At 54.2% G+C, this 19,414-nt stretch overlaps 1 protein-coding gene across 2 annotated transcripts in view; it reads right to left on the reverse strand.

The window, feature by feature from the left end:
• Window positions 1-834: 834 nt before the first annotated feature.
• The window catches only part of Tmprss6 (transmembrane serine protease 6), a 29,096-nt gene continuing 10,516 nt past the window's right edge, over window positions 835-19,414 (reverse strand). Inside the window, exons 7-18 of one of the 2 annotated variants that reach the window (XM_031348536.1) lie at window positions 15,943-16,147; window positions 15,173-15,309; window positions 13,857-13,969; window positions 13,542-13,651; window positions 7,632-7,777; window positions 7,145-7,243; window positions 6,399-6,512; window positions 5,226-5,342; window positions 4,819-4,987; window positions 3,451-3,722; window positions 1,776-1,912; window positions 835-1,542 (exon numbers count right to left, since the gene is read on the reverse strand). In XM_031348536.1, the coding sequence (XP_031204396.1) occupies window positions 1,384-1,542; window positions 1,776-1,912; window positions 3,451-3,722; window positions 4,819-4,987; window positions 5,226-5,342; window positions 6,399-6,512; window positions 7,145-7,243; window positions 7,632-7,777; window positions 13,542-13,651; window positions 13,857-13,969; window positions 15,173-15,309; window positions 15,943-16,147 (1,778 nt within the window). In that variant the 3' untranslated portion in view covers window positions 835-1,383. The remainder of the gene's footprint in view (window positions 1,543-1,775; window positions 1,913-3,450; window positions 3,723-4,818; window positions 4,988-5,225; window positions 5,343-6,398; window positions 6,513-7,144; window positions 7,244-7,631; window positions 7,778-13,541; window positions 13,652-13,856; window positions 13,970-15,172; window positions 15,310-15,942; window positions 16,148-19,414) is intronic. The other variant, XM_031348539.1, reaches the window with a different exon arrangement.

A 19,414-nucleotide genomic window follows, 5' to 3' on the forward strand; every position in this document is an offset into this window, starting at 1 on the left:
GGCACCCTTCTGCCAGCTCAAAGCATGGGAAACGTCACCACTCCCGTGAGGACACAGTCACACAGTCCCTAAAGGTGAGCTCACTCTTCCAGCCAGCTTTTTGGGAGCCAGCTGGAGGCCTGTTAAAAGATGGGGTCCTCCTTCCTCATCTGTTTTAAGATTAATAGAGACTAGGTGGGACCCTGAATTTTAGCAGAGCCCCTTAGGGCTAGGAATTCAGGGGGAGACTCCCTTATGAGCTTTTCATGACTTAATCCACAGGTCAGAAGCTCCTCTGCTGTCCTTCTTAGCAGGATCCAGTGTCTCCCACTGCTTCCAGTCTTTCCCCCTACCCCTCACTCCTTGCCAATTCCAGAGCTCAGTGCACTTATCACCACTGCCTCCAGGGGGCGCCCACGTGTGCTAAATCTTCCAGGTCACACCATTGCTTGCTCCAGCTGTCTCTGCTCCTCCCTGGACATCAGCTACCCCGACATGGTATGGATGCTGGTTAGAAAATGTGAAGCCACTCTGCTTTCCAGCCTGCCATGGCTCCCATAGCCCCCATAAGTCAAATCGTGTGCTCATCCTGTGTCTCCCCTCCCTGCAGCCCCCTGGGTTGCTCTCCCTTTTCCTGTGTTCTGGCTGTACCTAGCTCCCTGGTTCCTGTGTGCCCAGATCTCTGGGGCTATATGCCCTGTGCCTTTTCCCTTCCTCCAAAAAGCCCGTATCTGCCCTTTGACTCCCAGTTCCCACTGCTCTCCACGGTGGCCTCTGCACACACATGACAAGGGGCTGAGCCAGCAGCAGGTCTGTTCAGCAACAGGCATAAGATGTGTGGAGCCGCTCTGATACCAGCGTCAGGGCTTGGTCAAGTGCTTTATTTCCAGAACAGACAGCGGGGCCTCCAGTGAATGGCAGGGAGGCCCCTGTAGCAGGCAGAGCTGCAGCAGGCACCTGCAGCTGAGGCTGCCCCATGATTTGGCTTACAGTACGACCCACTTGGCAGTCTCAAGGGCTCTGAGAGAGCCTTGATAGAGGCACCTTCATTCTCTGTGCAGCCCCCCCCCAAGAAGCTTTTGCAAGAGGAAGGATTCTCACTTTTCTTCAGAAACCTGGGAGTCGGCGTTATTGCCACCAGACCCCACCCCAAAACGGTGGTAGGAGGGGGGAGGAGAAAGGACTAGAATAAGAAAGGGTCAGAAGTGAAGCCGAGCTGAGGCTGGCCCCTGGACCTCAGTAGGCATCCTAACCACCAGCTGACATCCTTCTCTGTACTGTCACTGGGGTAGGCCTGAGGGGACAGGCCTTAGCAGGGTCACTCGCCCCAGAATACTTGTGCTCTGTCTGGGTGGGCACCCTGAACATGGGCTGGAGGCAGGTCCAGCTCTGTAGAACAGCCCCTCAGGTCAGCACCTGCTGGATCCAGTTGATCACGCGTGTGACACGGGTGTAGACACCGAAGAAGTTGGGTCGGCCACAGCCCAGGCCCCAGCTAACCAACCCAGCCAGGAACCAGCGGCCACTGGGCTCCTTGCAAACCAGTGGCCCTCCAGAGTCACCCTGAAACAGAAGAGACACAACTGCCTCAGGGCCAGAGTCTCACTTGTGTGGCCCCAGCCCCAAGGTCTCGGGATAGCAAGGAGCCGAGCAAAAGACCTTCCACCTCAAGGGGTCTGCTATGTGCCTCTGCAGCCATGAGCAGGCCCCTCAGCCTCTGAAGGCCTCACACTCCCCATCTGTCAAGTGGGAGCAGTCGCCCCCCCCCCCACTTCACACACACCATAGGTAGTTACCTGGCAGGCATCTTTCTTGCCCTTGCGGTAGCCAGCACAGAGCATGCGTGGGGTCACCTGGTAGCGGTAAGCCTCACTGCAGAGGTCCTGAGGGACCAGCTGTACATCCACCTTCTGTAGGGTGCTGCTACCCGGACCTGCAGAGACAAAAATGAGGGGCTGGGGATCGGCTCCCCATGTGAAGACCTTCCCACTCTGCCCTGTCATTGCTGGCTGCATGGATCTTGGTGACAACACTCCCCCACCCCCACGCCACCTCCAAAAGCCTGTTAGAGCATTCCCCTCCCTCATTCCTCTCAAGGATTTCCAGACTCCCTCTGTTCTGGTCCCTGGAGGATGCTCTCTAATACGTGTGCAAGGCTTCACTGAACTCCTTAGTGGCCCCTCTGTTCAGCCCAGATCTTGTCCTGGATCTCGTGGGGTAGTTATCTACCAGTCTAGCGCTGGGCCAGACAGTGGTGTTTTGAAGCCTCTTTGGTTCTGAGGTGCAGGTGGGGAGGTCCTCACCCAAGATTCCTGTGGTGGCCCTCAAGACCCACCTGTCCTCAAGGCCTTCCCCTAGCCACACCTGGCCCGGCTCCCCTGCTGCTGGCTGCTGGGAAACTCTCAGACACCTGTGCCTTCCCCTCCAACACCTGCTTCCCAGGCACCCCTTAGCAGCCGTCCAGCCTCACCATAGATCCCCTCCCCCTGCCGCCTTCCTCGCTATGCTGGGCAGGTACCTTTCCTGGCCCCCATCTCTGGTCTCTCAGACCATGGTCTGTCGGTTCCAAGTGTTCTCACCGTCATCCTCTTTGTGTGCCTCAATGCTTGACACACAGTAGGTGCTCGGATGTGTGTGGGTGAGCGATTAAGGGAGTATCCCTTTGCTTTGCCACCCATATCTTGGCCAGGTTACCTTTCTGGCCTCAGTGTCCCCATCTTGAGGCTATCTCTGTAGAGGTCAGGGTGCAGCTGGGTGGTGGGACATTTGTCCTGGCCCACCCGGGGCCCTTGTTCAAGCCCCGGCACTACAACACACCTGCCCCCTACTTCTAAGTGGTCAGTCACCACATGCCACAGTTATAGTCAAGACTGCAGATAAGCCAGTCAAGCCTGCCTGTGGAGAACTAAGGGGCAGCTTCCAGACACGGCAGCTCCTGTTGGTTAGGGCCAGGACTGGAGAATACGCTCTCTAACAGCAAAAGCAGGAAACCCTGAGCCCTAGAGGGAGGCCAGTTCTAGATCCAAGTGCCCTGTCCAGCTCTCTTGACTGGGTGGCTTTCCAGAACTAAGGGAGTCAGCCTCAGTTCTCTCATCAATAAAATGGGGGCATAGTACCCACCCCCTAAGCCAAGTGGCTTATATGGCATCATCCCCTCCTTGTAGTCTACAGTAATGAAGAGCCTCATCTCACCCATACCCCCCAACCCCAGGGTTCATGTTGCCAAGCTATGGCGTCACTGTCTGTTCTTGAGCTCATATTTATGATCCCTGCTTAAGTTCTCCAGTGCCATCTAAGGCAAAGGAGGGGTGAGGAAGGGTGGTAGCAGGACCCACAGGCCATCACAGACTTCTCTCTTCTAAAGCCCACTTCCGTTCACCCTGAAGCTAGAGGGACTGGCAGAGGGACCCTGACAGCTCTCTTCCAAGCCTGCACCAGAGATCCCAGATCCCGCCACCTGCCCCAGCTCACCACCCTCTCGCTGGGCTCCCCAGCCTGTGATCCAGCAGTGCTGGCCTGGCTCAAAGAAGTGAGAGCGTGCAGGCAGGCAGACAGGGCGAACGGTGGCTGAGTACACCACAGGGTGGTCCAGCTGCAGCAGGGCCACGTCGTAGTCATGGCTGTCCTCCTCATGGTATGGGTGCAGGAACAGGCGGCTCACCTTGAAGGACACCTCGCCTGGCCAGCGTGAGTTCTGTCGCATCTTTCCCAGGAACACGGTCCACAGCCTCGGGGAGGCCATGCTGCGTGGGAGGCAAGGGAAGGGCGTCATGGCTCAGCTGCTTAGTCCCATCCAGGGACCCAGTTGATAACAGCCAGCTTTCCTACTGCGGTGAGGGGCATCATCTCTCCTTTCTTCTCTCAACCCCCTGGCTGGCATGTAGTAATGACTGACCACCTGTTATCATGCCTGGGCTCCATCCCCAGCCTCATCTCTCCCTAGCTAAGCCTGGTCTTCTCTAGTAACGAAGGGGCTTGTCCTCAGTTTTCTCATCAACAAAATGGGGCCATAGTACTCATCCCCTAAGCTGAGTGGCTTATATGACATCTTCCCCTTAGTGCGGTCTGCAGTAATGAAGACCCTCATCTCACACCCCCCACCCACCCACCAAGGTTCATCTATGAAATGGGGACACTCAGGAGACACCAGTGAGACACAAGAAGAGCCCAGTGCCAGGCCTGAGGCAGTGTTTCCCAGTCTGTAGCCCATCTTGCAGACTCAGAAGGTGGGGCTTGGGAGGGGCTCCGTGAAGAAATTAGCAGAGAGCTAAGAAGAGTAGGTGGGGAGGACAGAGTGTGCCTGGGCACTACAAACAGGTCCCCAGGAGCCAATAGAGGGTGCAGGAGGTCGCAGGCTTCTGTGGGAGGAGTCTGAGGGGTTTGGGGTTCAGATCCAGTTAGGACTGAAAAGGGGTTCATATCACCAGGGAAAGAGGTTCAAGGGCCAGTGAGATGTCTCCCGGGAGCTTCCCTGCCCCCTCCCATTATGGTTCAAATTATGGTAGGGGTGAGAGCCTGTGACCAGCTTGGACAGTTGTCTCCTCTGCTACCTCCCTGATGTCCAGCACAGCCCTTGGCATGTAGGAGGAGGGAAGTCATTGGCTTAGTGGAATGAATGAACGATAGTGGTCTCAACTTAAAGCAAGAGGAAAACACAGAAAGGCTAAACAGCCAACCTAGCAACACACAGCATGTTTGCTGCAGAACCGGACCAGATCCCACATGGCAGCCACTCCAGGATGCTCTCTACCCTTTCCTCTGCCTGAGTACTGCCTGCACACTCTGTGCATCCCATGGCCTTCCCTATGCCCACCCCCAGGCCCTGTGCTGTCCCCTCACCTGTCCTCCTGGAAGCAGTGGGCGGCCGTTATAACCCAGCGGTCAGCGATGAGAGCCCCCCCACAGATGTGTCGACCCCGAATCTGGAGGCTGGCCTGCCATGGCCACTCACCCTCGGAGGACACGACTCCGCCCACAATGCGGCTGGAGGGGCCCTGGAGGCCACAGTCTGAGGGCCAGGTGGGGGACAGAGAAGAAGGAGAGGGGAAGAAGAAAGGCTTGTGAGAAATGGAGACAGAAAACAGAGGAAAGTAATGGAGAGGCATTGTGGGGAAGGAGAGAGAGGCCCAGGAATAGGTGACACAGAAAAGACATATGGTGACATTTCCCTCCTGCTTCCCATGAGGGTCCCTGCCCCTCTCCCAGGCCTGGCCTTCATGCACAGCCCCGGCTAGCAGCAGGCTCACCACAGTGTTGCTCATCTGAGCCGTCCCCGCAGTCTGACTGCCCGTCACACTCTGGGTTGGGCTTCTTCACACAGCTCCGATCCTCACACTGGAAAGTGAATGTTCCACAGGGCACTCCTGGGATGGAGGGGACCGGGCAGGCCACTGAAGGTGGGTCTCTGAGCAACGAGGGAGCCTTCCAAAGTGAGACCCAAAGAAAATGGCACCAGGAGAGGCCAGGAGACTAGAGAGGGGGTCTCAATCACACCAAAGGGTTCCCCAAATCTCCAGTAGGGTCTGCTCTCACCCCACACTCAGCCTGGCCCATTGACAGCAAGGCTGTGTTCCCCCTCTCTCTCAGACTCCAGTTGCTGACCTCACACTCCCATGAGGCCCCTGAAGGCAAAACTGTGTTTCTTCTATTAGACCAGAGATACAAGAATGGGCCTATGTTTCCCCAGACAACCTGCCTTGCTGTGCTCTTTCGTAACGGACATCCCAATGCTCCTTGCACTGTGCCTGCTCTCCTCACTTCCAATGCTCCAGTCTGCTTAAACCCCAGCTCTTCAGCTAGAAGCACATCTCTCCAAGGAGCTTTCTGTGACCCCAGCCTTCCCACACTATTGTACAAGGTGCCCCAAAGGCTCTTGGTCACCCGCCACATCCTCTTACTAAGAGGTAACTCCCTGAGGGAAGGTACCATATCCCTGTCGTCTCATCTCTACCTCCTCACTGCCCCTGACCCATCACTGGGTAGCTTGCCCACGTTGGTTGAATATTCAGTCGGATAGATGACTAGATGGCTGAGAGACTGGCTGGCTAGATGGGTGGAACCATGGACTCCTAGAAAGGTGGTTGGGTGTACAGAAAAATGGTTGCCAGGTAGGTGGATCGATGGATGAGCAAGGGACTGTGTGACACAGAGGATGGGAAGGGTGTATCAGAAGCAAAGATGGAAGGATGGATGACTAGTAAGTGGGTAGATGGATGAATGGATGTTAGATAGTTGAAATTAATGGTTGAGTACATGGATGGATAGATGGATGGATGGACCTCTGAGCAGACAACTGAATATGCTGATGTATGTACAGTAGGTTGGTAGGATTGGGATAAGAAGACAGGGACCTTTGTAGCAGTCGGTGTTGCTTTGACCCCTTTTGGTCTCCTTGGAGACCTGGGGCAGGGTCTCCCTACCTTCTTGGCACTGTTCTTCGTCGCTGCCATTGAGACAGTCGGGCTGCCGGTCACAGACCCTGGGCAGTGAGATGCACGTGCTATCTTCCTGGCACTGGAACATGGCTCTGCAGACTGTGAGTACAGAGGACAATGGTTGGAGGGGCTGGGGGACCAGGCTGGGGCTTTACAGTGGCAGCGGATGCTCCCTGCATCGAGTGTCCAGCACCACATGTTCTCAGGTGTGGAGAAGCATCGCTGCCCAGATACCTGGACTCTGATCCTAGATGGTGAGTCTAGAGGTCAGAAGCCAGCATTCGCTCGGAATTCTTCCTGAGAGCCCTAGTCTGGGTTCCAGTTCCCGCCTCAGGCTGGAGGGATGAGGGCCCCATCCCATTTATGTTAAGAGACACAACATACATACGGGATTCCTACTCTGGACCCCAGTTCCTGAGAGTCTCACCCCAGCAGCCATCTCTGCTTGGCTGTGCCCTCCCCGCTCCTGGTTATTTTTCAGAAGACCGGCCAGGACAGAGAGCTGGCACATTTGCTTATGATGAAGGGTGAAATCTGAGCTGAGGGTCACAGTGTGTCCCAGCGGGGGATAGCATGAGGGTTGGCTGGCTGTGGGGAGGCCACTTTTCCACATTGCCATCCTGACACAGTGCAAGAGCCCTGGGTTCCTGGGTGCTCTTGAGGAGGAAGCACACGTGGGGTAGAGCTGGTTCAGTGCAGGGAGAGAGGAGGGAAGACACCAGGCTGCTCACCACAGTTTCTCTCATCCAGGCCGTTGGGGCAGTCCTTGATTCCGTCACAAGCAGGGACACACAGTCCATTCACAGAGCAGAGGAACTCTCCAGGGCAGGCTGGGGACCCACAGGAGGCAATGGAAGCAGAAGGGCAGACTTAGGATACAAGCCATGGAATACATGCATTTGTATCCTTACAGGAGGCAATGGAAGCAGAAAAGCTTAGGATACAAGCCATGGGATACATGCATTTGTAGCCTTACACGATGATTAGGTGCCCATGCACCTGCCCCAGTGCCTGGTGTCTGTGGTCCATGCAGAGCTACATCCAGACAACACACACAATGGCATGCATGTGACTGCCTGCCCAGCACATAGAACTATGTGTATGTGTGCACACAGGTGTATGAACACACATAGCAACCTCACTGTGGCCTAGCCTCATAATGTTTGTGCACATCTGGGGACAGCAAAGGGGCAGGGTACCTTCCCCCTTTGTACTCACGGTCTGATTGGTTGTATAAGCTGTAGTACACTTGCACACCCGGGCCTGTGAGGGACATCTGGGAGGTGAAGTTGATGGTGACACCATCCGAGGCTACCATGGGGATCCTCTCAGCATATGGCTGCAGGGTACGGAAGCCACACAGCCTAGGAGTGACCAGGGATGATTTAGACACGTGGACTGGTTTCCCAGCCAAGAGAAGAAACAACCTAGGTCCCTATGCACCGACAGGGTATAGACCAGGCAGGCAGTAGCAATGAGCCCCAGCCACACTCCCTCTATCTTCATTTCTCCTTTGGGGGGCTGCGTAGCCCCAGAGTCATCTTCTAGAAAGGAGTTTATGTCACTCCCCTGCTCAAAAACCTGCAGTGGCTCCCCATTGCCAATGGGATAAAATTCTGTCCAGATTCTAGCCCCAGTCACCCATAGGCTCCGAGAATCTGGCTAGTTAAGGACCTCCTCTGAGAAGTCTCACTCTCCCTCCTTGTTCCATGAGGAAAACGATCATTTCTGCCAACCTTCCATCTACAAAAAGCTTCCATGAGTCGGCAGAGGCAGAGGACGTCAGCTGGCCAGATGTCCGTAGACTCACCCCACGCGGAACACAGTAGGCCCGCCCACCAACCAGACAAGCACATTCAGCCCGTGGACAGAGATGACTGGGAAACTGCAAGGTGGAGCAAGAATCCGGGCCCCTCCAGTTCAGGGCAGAAGGAGCTCTGGAGATGTAGCTTTCCAAGTCCTGACCCTCACTCTGACGTTCCTGGCCGGGCTCTGGCACCTGTACCTACACCGGTGAATAGTTCTCAAAGTGCAGTCCAGAGACCCCTGGAAGCCTGAAAGTCACCTCTATAGTGACGCTCTAACCCTGTTTGACCCTCCCTCCCTCCTTCTCTTACAACAACACAGCAGAATTTCCGAGATAGGTGACTGGTGCCCCGCAACTGAGGGCAGCTAGGTGTGTGAGGGTGCCAGCCCTGCTCGATTCAGCTAGTTATTAAAGAGTGTGCAAATAATTTGAAGGGTCGACATTTGTGTTACTAGATGTTGTGGTGCCCCGTCGCTTCGAGGCAAATTAAGGGGTCCTGAAAAGGAATTGTTTTGCAAGTCCCAGAATCCCAACAGCCTAACTGCTCGTCCAAGAAAAGATCGCCACCAGGGGGCGCGCAGAGCAAGCCTGGGTCTTTGCGGTTCCCATTCCCCACCCACCCACCCAACGCCCGCCACCCCCGCCCTTTTACAAGCCAAGGAAACGTGGGTTCCTGTGTTCCCGGTGGATAAAAAAGATAGAATCCAGGATTGTTATCCTCAGAGGACAGTCCCAGGAAGTGGGCTGGGCATTTGGGAAATGTGATTTTTTTTTTTAAAGTTATTTACGTTAAAGCATGCGTTTTAAAGAAACCACAGTAGTTTCCTTTTATGCATGGGAAACATCCTCAGACCTCCGTGGACACCAGAAATCCCAGGCAGTGGCAAACACTACCTGTACTGTGCTCTGCCTATACACATCTCTCTGTAAATCGGGCTCTAAAGAGAGCGGTAGCTAATGAAACAGACTCACTTCTGGAATTTTCCACTTAAGTATTTTCCGATCAGAGATTACCATGAGAAACTGAGAGAGAACTGATGAAGTACACATTTCTGAACTAATCAAATTTAACTCCTGACACAGGCATTTAACCCGCAAGAACAAGGGTGTTGGTCTGTGTTAAGGAAAGTAAAAAGCCCCAGAGAGGGAAGGGAGAGCCAGAGCCTAGCGCCCTTGACAGATGAGATCGCCACCAGGGGACGCCCTGGAGTAAGCCCAGCCCCTTTCGAGCTATATTATAAATATATAAACTCGTGTTAGGGTTATGATAATCTTATAGTTATCATGCATTGCTATCCTAGGGAAGGGCCCCAAGAAGCAGACAGGGAAGCTGGGACCATCCCAGAACAAATGGAAGATTCAGGCACACGGAGCCCTGTTCCCAGGTACAGCCCTCTGAGTTTCTGGCCCCTCTGTTCCTGTCTGCCTGTCCCTCTCACCTGAGCAGCTAAGTGCTGGAGTCAGAAGGTTCTAAGGCACCATATGGTTTGCCTTGGTGCCCCACCCCATCCCACGATTTAGGGGGGTGTCTTCCTCCCAGTTGCACAGTGAGTACCTGCCAATCTAGCATATCAGCAACTTCCCACAGAGGAGTTGGAGAGGTGCTGGGTGGATGGGCAGAAGCATGGGCAGGAGAAAAAGAGTGGGAGGGTCCAGGCCTCATGATGAACATGGCTTTTTCTAAGGACAGAGGTCAAAAAGACAGCACCGAGGGAAGGACAGTGGCCTGCTCTGTGGTGGACAGAACATTTGACTAGCACTGCAGAGCCAGGCTCCACTTAGCTTTACCACTGGACAAGTTCTGTGACCTCAGCAAACTGCAGGCCTCTGTAAGTGTGGTGGCCAAACTGTTGTCAGGAGAGAGCCATCCCCTGCCCCTGTCCCCTTGCTGATATTTCAGAGGACCTGGAAGAATGGTTTGGGGGACCTGACACAGGGTGGCTGCAGATGGCAGTAGTCACAGGGCCTTGGGGAAGCAGAAAGACCACGTAGAGCCAGGCCAAGCCACAGGGGCAGCCATGGGCTTCTGGAGCCAGTCGTTCTGCCTTATCTCATGGCTGGAAGTTAGCAGAAAGGGTCAGGCAGGTCACAGGAGAGTGACATCACAGGAGAGGAAATGAGGGCAGGTTCCTGGAAGGGGGGAAGCCAGTGCTGCGGTAGCGCCCAGTGAGGAGGTTCTGCGAAACCCCGCAGCTGGCAGCTAGATCTTACAAGGACAAGAGCCCCTACCACCTGCAGGCCACTGGAGGGCAAGAGAGCCCTTGGGAGACGGCAGGACAGCAGGCAGAACTGTGAGAAAAGAAAATGGACAGACAGTGGGGACCAAGGGTGCCCAGTCAGTGGAGGAGTCCCTTGTCACTAGACTGGCACTGGGGACAGGGGTTCAGCCATCTCTCCCCTGTCCCCCTCAACTGCTGGACCAAAGGACCTGGTCTCCCTCTCCCCTCCTCCATCTCTCAGGCCCCTGTCACCCACACAGCAGATTTTCCAGGACACACTCTTCAGAGAATTTCCCAGCAATGACGTTATCTTTATCAGCCCACAGTAACCGGAGACCAGGCCCCAGGCCTCTGTTGTATACTTCCCAGCATGCCTTGCCTTCCACCAGGCACTGTATAGGACAAGGAGTTAGTTCCCCACTGGAGGACCCTGCATCCCAGGGGAAGGGCTGAGATGCAGATAAAGTAGGACTTTCCCAGCTGCCCTCAGAGGAACTGGGGACAGCCACAGAGATGCCTTGACCTCCCACGGGCAGGCAGGTGTTCTGGCTGAGAATGGCTCTGCTGAGAGACAAGAGCCTGCACAAGCTGCCTGGAGCCTTCCTGAGGAGACACCATACAACTAAGTGCACAACTGAGTGTCCCTTTCCCTGTCTCTCTCTCTCTCTCTCTCTCTCTCTCTCTCTCTCTCTCTCTCTCTCTCTCTCTCTCTCTCTCTCTCACACACACACACACACACACACACACACACACACACACACACTCTCACACGCTCTCACACGCTCTCACACGCTCTCACACACAGCTGGGCAATCGTGCCCTGGGGGCCCATCTCAGCTGCCTGAGCTCAGTGATGACGTCACAAGCCACAGGGACTTTTACCGAATGACTCAGCCTCCGAGCCTCAGGCTTCCCACAAGCTGTGAGGTTTGTCCAATGAGTCCCTGAAATTCATACTTGAAACCAAAATTCATGCTTGGATCTCCAAAGTCTTATGCATTTGGAGGAAGGACATTTGGGGCAGTGACTGGGTTAAGGGCTGCACCTGGTGAGTGCATTCGTCCTAGCAGATAAAGGACTGAAAGCACTGGTGGGTGACCTCAAGCCCCTCACCGTAAGGCAAGCCCCTTTGGCCCTGCCTCACCTCTTGACACCCTCTGCCACGTTATGACTCAGCAGAAAGCCAGATCCTTGGGCGGCTCTTAGACTTCCAGCCTTCGCCACCAGGGGCTGAGCAACCCTCTATTCTTTATAAACTGCTCTGCCTTGGTGATTTTGTTACAGCCACAGAACCAAATAGGGACGGGATCTGAGTCCACCTCCCTTGCTAGACTGTGGGAAGCACACGATCGCTTTCCATGCCTGTGTGGCACCGAGTAAGAGCCAGTTAGCCATTGTGGTTGGTACCTTCTCCACCCACCATCTTATTCAGTCTTCAGCGGAAGGGGTCTGTTTCAGGCCCTTTGCTCTGTTCATTTCTTTGTAATAGAAAAGCACTCTTGTTTGGTACAACAGGTCTGTGGAGGTCAAGGAGTGACTTCTGGGAGTCAGTTCCCTCCTTCCATGCCATGTTGGTTCCAGAGACTGAACTTGGGTCCTCAAACTTGGCGGCAAGCCTCTTTTCTCACTCAGCCATCGTGTATGCCGATGGCTTTTTATTTTTTTAGGACTGTTATTAGGGGCTACCGGGTAGAGCCTAGGAATTGCTAAATGTTAGGTGAGCGCTTCATCCTCAGAGTCCATCCGAGTCTCAGCATACTCAGATAAGTTCCAGAAGCTGGGAGAGGTAAGTCTTGCCCAAGAAGGAAACAGAGGAGCCAGGCTTTGAGCCTCAGTCTAACTGCCTGTGGCTGACAGCCATTGGGAGGGGCCTTACTGTGACCCCGCTGAGTTATCCCAGTGAAGCTTGTGCTTATGCTGAGCACTGAGCTCCGGGGCCCACAGCACTTGGCACAGGGCCAGCCTAGACTAACGGGATAGCCTTGGGCACAGGCTGCAAGAGAGTGCCAGGCCTAAGGCTGTTCCCCCCCGCCCCCGGCCTCTCAGAGATAGCGACCACACTCAGGGAGGGGTCATGGCTGAAAACAGCACCTTCATTCAGAAAACTCCAGTCACAGGCCAATGCGACCATTACCTCAGCTCTGAAGCAGAAACAAGAGGCCAGCCGCTCCCCAAGTGAGCAGTGGCCGAGGGAGCTCTGTGAAGAAGGGCAACCATGACAGCACCCTCCCTACTCAGACCTTCTGAGCCCTAGGTATCTCAAGCTTATGTCACACAGTGAACTGGTCAATTTCAACAGCATGGACTCACATCACACCACGGACATTTTACCTCCTTTTTGTCACTATCCCCAACAAATTGGAAAAAGCAAGCTTTGTCACTCCCTGCCACTCTCTATCTAGAATAAGATCAACCAACGGACAAATAGGACTTAGCCTGAGGGGAGTGTCTATGTCATCCTCCTGGCTAGCCCCTCCCCCAGCCCCCAACACACACTCACAGGCACACGCGAACATGAGCATGCACACGCACGTACACACGAACTTGTGCGCGTGCACACACATACACACCCCTCACTTCACAGCTCCCCCTGTCCCCTGAAAGCTTCCAAGAGGACATTCTTAGCTAGACACTTCCTTGCGAGGAGGCCAAGTGAACAGGCCGGATACTGCAGAGAACACAAACGCACAGGGCAACCCTGAGAGCTGCTCTCCCTGTGGAAGCCAACCGCAGCAAAGCCAATGGCATCCTCTGGCTGTAGGGGAGTGGGAAAAAGGCCACGTGCTCTCAAGTGCCCTGAACCCTGTCCCCGTCCCCACAGTTGGTGGAGCCATATGGTTACAGAAGCCAAGGTAGCCCCACCATTTACCCTGGCTGGGATGGACAGGGTGATGATAAGATCTGTGCCGAGGCATCTGGAGAAGCCGGGGCTGGAGTAGGGGTGGTGAAGACAGGAGGGGCAGTCAGGAGAGACTTTGCTGGCTTCAGCCTCCACTCACTCTCCTCTGCTACCTCCCAGGCCCAGCTCAGGTGGGGCGCTTGAGGTTGTCATGATGAGGAAGGGGGAGGGGAAAGGGAGGGGGAGGGGGAGAGGAAGGCTACCTCCTGTTCTGGATCACCCACTGGCCCTGAGTACACAGTAGGTTGTACTTCTGCCTTCTCAGTGCGTAGGCATCGAACCAGAGTGCCAAGCCGTAGTCCAGAGAGGGTACCTAGGAAAGGAGGGCAGGCAGAGTGTCACATAGGGGACCATAGGGGACGTGGGCAAGCTGGGGCACCTGCCTGCTCACATAGACAAGCCCTACCCTTCTGCTTTATACTTAGCTTATGAGTACTTGGGCCAGACAGGATGTCATTCCTCCTGGCCCTAAGGATTGCTCTGGGCAGAGGGCAGGCTGCAGGAGGAGTGGAACTCACCGTGAGATGCCAGGAGCAGTGGGTACTTGGCGAGTAGTAACTGGGGTAGTAGGGAGTACGGAGGAAGCCCTGTGGGTCCAGCCGGCCCTCCAGTGTCAGATTCACTTGGCAGTCTGAATCCAAGAAGAGCTGTTAGGCTGGGTCCCTCATCCCTCCCCATAGTGCCTCACTGTGCCCCACTAACAGCAAAAAGCTCATGGCCCAACATGGCTATGTAAGTGTGCCTCAGTTTCCACATCTACAAAATGGGGAGAATAGTAAGAGCTCAGCAGCGAGTAGATGTAATGGAAACAGCACGTTCTATCTGCTGAGTGACAAGCACGCGGGACTTAACAGTGTGCAAAATATGCTCACAGCAGGCCTCTCAGTGCAGCTGTGGAGGGAGAGCGGAGGCCTTTGGAAAGAGGGAGGGGCTGAGGGCTTGACTCCACGACAGAGCATTTGCTTAGCATGAGTGAAGGCCCTGAGGTCCATCCCAGCAATGCACACATACATACGTACATGCATGCACACACACATGCACATGTTCACACACATACACACACATACAGACACACATATGAACACACACATACACATACATACACACACATACACACCACACTATACACACTTAAAACACACACACACACGTGCACCCCCCACATGACACACACACACACACGTATACATACATAACACACATGCACACACACTGATAAGAGTTACAGGAGAGAAGGGAGGCTTGGCCAAGTCACTCAGGAAGAGGCTCAGGGTGGAGGCAGCAGAGCAGTGACCTTGGGTTCTCAGGTCACCTCTCCCTGGGGTCCAGAGCCCCAAACCCTTCCTTGGTTTTTCCTGTAGTCTCCGGTGCCTGAGAACCCAAGAGAACACCAATTGTCACACCTGCAGGGCCAGCTGGAGGTCTGTGGGAGAGTCCAGGGATGACCCAGGAGAGTAAGAAGAGCCATCAGACACCTTCAGGGGAAAAGCGGCTTGAAACAGCGGCTCTAACGAGAACCCCGGCCATAGCTCAGGCAGGGTCCTTGAGTTAATTCTGCTAAGCCAGAGGGCAGAGAGGGGTGGGGTGGGAAGTGAGAGGCAGGAAGAATTGACTGGGGCTGGGGATGAGCCAAGGCCTCCTGGGGGGAGGGGTCTGCTAGGGCCCTGGGAGGAGTGTGAAGGAGAAAGACGGAGAGTGGTAGGAAGGGAGGGACTGCTGCCCACTGAAAGCTTCCAGAGCCACTCAGTCATGGACAGGACAGAGATAGGCCTAAGGCATGCCACCAGAGACCAGGCTCCTGTCTGGGCTCCCCTCCATCCTTGGGGACCCTCACCCTGGAAGGCCACAGACTTCACTGAGAGCAGGAAAGGGTCAAAGTAGCTATGCAGGCCCTTCTTCCACACCACAGCCATGACGGAGCCTGAGGCCAGCACCTCCATCACGGGTTCCTGGCGGCTGCACCCATAGACCCTGATGGAGCAGAGAAGTGTACGAGACGGTATGATCCAAGAGACACAGAAATGACACCACCTTGTCCCCTGGCATCAAATAATGGTATAGCTCAGCACTGCCTGCCCCATTTCCTTCAGAGCCTTCTAGATTCAGCACCCCTGTGTCCATCTTAGAGGAGATAGTCAGGGCCTTAGAGGCCCCCAGCTACCCAGTACAGAATGGGAGTCACAATGGCTGCATATCTTCAATATTGCCTATATCACAAAATGGTGAGCAGGAGTATACACCCCATTTTACAGATGAGAAAAACTGAGGTTCAAAAAAGTGCAAACACTGTGTTTTAAGGCACATAGCTAGCATGCGGCAGAGTGCTGGTTGAAATACCAGGCTGCTGTCAGATTCTAGAGTGTTCTAACAAGCCATGTGCCCTCCCAGAGTTGACCTTAGAGATCACCTACAACTGCTTAGTTACATCCAGATGGGGAAACTGAGGCTCTGAGAAGGGAATGGAGATCACTACTTGGCACACAACCTTGTAGCCTCCTTTCCCACTGTCCTCCATGGCAGCCCTATGGGCCTGAGGCTGAGGCTGCAACACAAAGTGTGCTCTTTGACTCTGGGCCTCCCTCGGCCCTTCAGGGAGGGACTCACGAGGTGATAAGTCTCTTCTCCAGGGGCCCAGCTGCATCGTACATCGCCACCCTGTCTCTGCAATCAACCCGGGTCCACTCCAGTCGCACTTTGAGCATGAGGTCCTCAGGCCCCTGCAGATGCCACAGGCAGCTCGTGGTCTGCTGGTCAGGCCCCCTCAACCGGAGGACCTGGCCTGGGTTCACGTAGCTGTAGCGGTAACAGCCTGGAGGTGGAGAAGAACAAAGCCCTCAGCCAGGAAGAGAGACTGGGAATGGCCACAAAGCCTTCTCCAGCCATGGTGGAGGGCAGGGAGGAGAAGGGCCGGGCTGGGCTTGGGCACCCACCTTTCTTCCACCCACGTAGCTTCCCTGTCCAGCCTCTGACTCATGCACTCATTCAGTCGTTTAACAAACGCACGGAGCCCTGTGGGCCAGGATGAGTGCCCAGCACAGATAGCGCAGAGGATGAAGGCCTTGGACCCAGCCTGAGGTGTATGGATGGCAAGGAGCAGAGAGGCCTGGGGGAGCTTTGCAGAATCTTATCACAGAGCAGGCATTGCAGGAGAACAAGATAGGGAGGAGGAGGCAGGCCCAGATCACATCAGGACCAGCACTGCCCTGTCCTGTGGTCACAGGGAGCTGGAGAAGGTTAGGCAGGGCGAGGATCCCCCTGGAGTGACACTGTGCGGGCTGAAAGACCAGCAAGTTGGTGCCTCAACCACCCAGAAGATTTAAAGGGCCAGTGCCAAACACACAGGGATGCTGCAAGGCCCATATAGGGTCTCGCACCTACCATCCTGTCTCCTACCCTTAGCAGCTCTTGGGACACTTTGTACACGGGGAGGCTGGCTTTCCCGTCTGTATACTGAGGACAGGGACCCACACTCACAGAGCTGCCACAGCCTGGGACACACAGCATGGAGCTAGAAATGCTATAAACATTGAATAAAAGCAAGGAGTCTTCCTACGATTCTGAGGAAAAAGCTCTGTGGCTCTGCACCCCCCGCTGAGTTGTCACCGCCCCCCCACACCCCCACAGCTGTCCCCTGCGGCTGAGGCTCAGCCCCAACCAATAGCTACCCTCATTTCACAACTCCTCTTGTGTCTCACCAGACCCCACACCCCAGGATATCCTTCCATTAAACTCAACTTAATTTAATACATTTAGTCTCCTGATTAAGCATAATAAATTAAGTGCACTTATAAAATTTAATTTACTTAAAGCGCGTTTAATCCATGAGCTTGGATACCATGCCAGAGCTAGCAAAGCTGTACTTCCAGAGGACCCATTAAGCCTGGCCTTCGGCTTCGAGAAGCAGGGAGGCTAGGCGCTCTGCCAGCAGGCTGGGGGAATCTAGAACTGAACCTGAGATGGGCAGGGTGGGTGTGGGGAAGGCTGTTTGTACCATGCTGGCACTGACGTGCCTCAGTTGTGTGACTCTGGCCAGTAGCTTAGCCACTCCGAGTTCTGGCATACATAAACATAACCCTCGCCCTATCTTCTGTCATTTTAATAATTTTCATTTTTGAAAAGTAGTGAAGCAGAGATGTGTGCCCTCCTGCCTGGTACTAATGGCAAACAGGACTAAGAGGCCTGCCCTGGCACTGGATCGAGGCAGGATATATGAATACCTGCACCAGGACTCTCCTAGGTTTTGCTCATGGTATGAGGAGCCATGTCTCATCTGGTCAAGGGACCCTTCCCTGCTAGACCCAAGGAACTCTCAGCTCCCAGGCTTGGGCCGGACACCTGGCCTGGGCTTGAGGCCCAGCCTGACCTGACACCCTGGCCTCTAAGAAGGCTTTGGATGCTGAATCAAGAGCAGTTCCCGGGCTGGTGAGATGGTTCAGCAGGTAAGAGCACTGACTGCTCTTCCGAAGGTCGTGAGTTCAAATCCCAGCAACCACATGGTGGCTCACACCCACCCATAATGAAATGTACTCATTTATAATAATAAATAAATCTTTGAAAAAAAGAGCAGTTCCCTCCTCTTCCCTGGATCCCATCACCTGACTGCCTACTGGACCTTGCAGTTCTGTCTGCACAGAACCATTCTTTCTCTCACAGCCTGTCTGTTTTAGCTCTGGCACCTGGCCTGTGATATTCTATGTGTCTGTCTCCCCGTGGGAATCAGAGCTCACAGCAAGTGTGTGTGTGTGTGTGTGTGTGTGTGTGTGTGTGTGTGTGTGTGTGTGTATTCTGTCACCCAAGAGGCCACACTATAAACAGTGGCCTGGCATGAGGGAACTCAGTCTACTTGAAGGGTGCCATCAGGCTGGAACCACAGAACTAGTGTGCATGATCCGTGGGTTTAGTCTTAGCACTACAAAAAGAGAGAGTTTGACTTCTCCTCCACCCTTTGACCTTTGTGGGCAACCACACAAGCCTGAAACACAGCTCCACCACCAGAAACGCAAGGCTTTGCACCAGAGCAGACACGCCATAAACCATGGCCAGCATATGGACATTGCAGGACTGACACTGGATGCTGGTCATGACTTAGCAGTTGCTAAGCACTGCCTATCCTGGGGGACCGAGGGTGACCAAGCTGACACTGATACCTTGCTGACCGTGATCTTTCAAAAGAGCCCCAGAAAGCAGATGGGAGGAGGGCGGTGGCTTATCTGGGGTGTTTTCGCTTCTGACAGGGTCTCACTGTGCAGCTCAGGCTAATCTCAAAGTCCTATGGCTCCACCTCGGCCTCCCGTGTGCCACCACACTCAGGTGTGTGATGCTACGAAAGCCATCTCCTTCGATGAAACAGGAAACCACCACAGATGGAATAAAGCAAAGAGGAAGGTAGCGAGATAGCAAAAGCCTTCCTGACCACACGCAGAGTTCTCAGTGTGGCCCCCGGGGGCCTGAGGGGTCAGGGTTAGACTCTTCATATCAACACTAAGACCCTTGTTTCTTTTGCCTCCTGGAGAACACAGCAGAGTGTTCCAGGGCTCTGTGAACTGTGATATCACAGCAGACCAAATATAGGCAGACACCCACAGGTAGCCATCACTGGCACCAACAGAGAGGCATCACAATACCTTTCTTCAAGGCAGATTGGTTTTAGGGAAAGCTGCCACTTCTTATAAAATATATATTATTGATATGAATGAACTTGTTATTCTAAGGATAAAGTTCAGTGTGGTGACCCACAGCTGAAAGCCCAGCACTCAAAAGACTAGGACAGGGGGATTAAAAGTTTAGGGCCAGCCTGAGCTACATAGGGAATTATCTTCTTAAAAATATTTAAGGTTGGGTAGTCATGGCACATGCCTTTAATTCCAGCACTCCGGAGGTAAAGACAGGCAGATCTCTGTAAATTCAAGCCCAGCCTGGTCTACAAAGAGAATTCCAGGACAGCCAGGGCTACACAGAGAACCCCTGTCCCAAAAAGATAAAAAAATAAAGGCTTTTCAACTAAGAAGCAAAATTGGAGCTGCTATGGCGGTGGTGTTTCTAGAACAAGAAGGAAAACACATTTGCACAAGGCATT

The sequence above is a fragment of the Mastomys coucha genome, unplaced genomic scaffold, assembly GCF_008632895.1.
Source record: "Mastomys coucha isolate ucsf_1 unplaced genomic scaffold, UCSF_Mcou_1 pScaffold11, whole genome shotgun sequence".
NCBI lineage: Eukaryota > Metazoa > Chordata > Mammalia > Rodentia > Muridae > Mastomys > Mastomys coucha.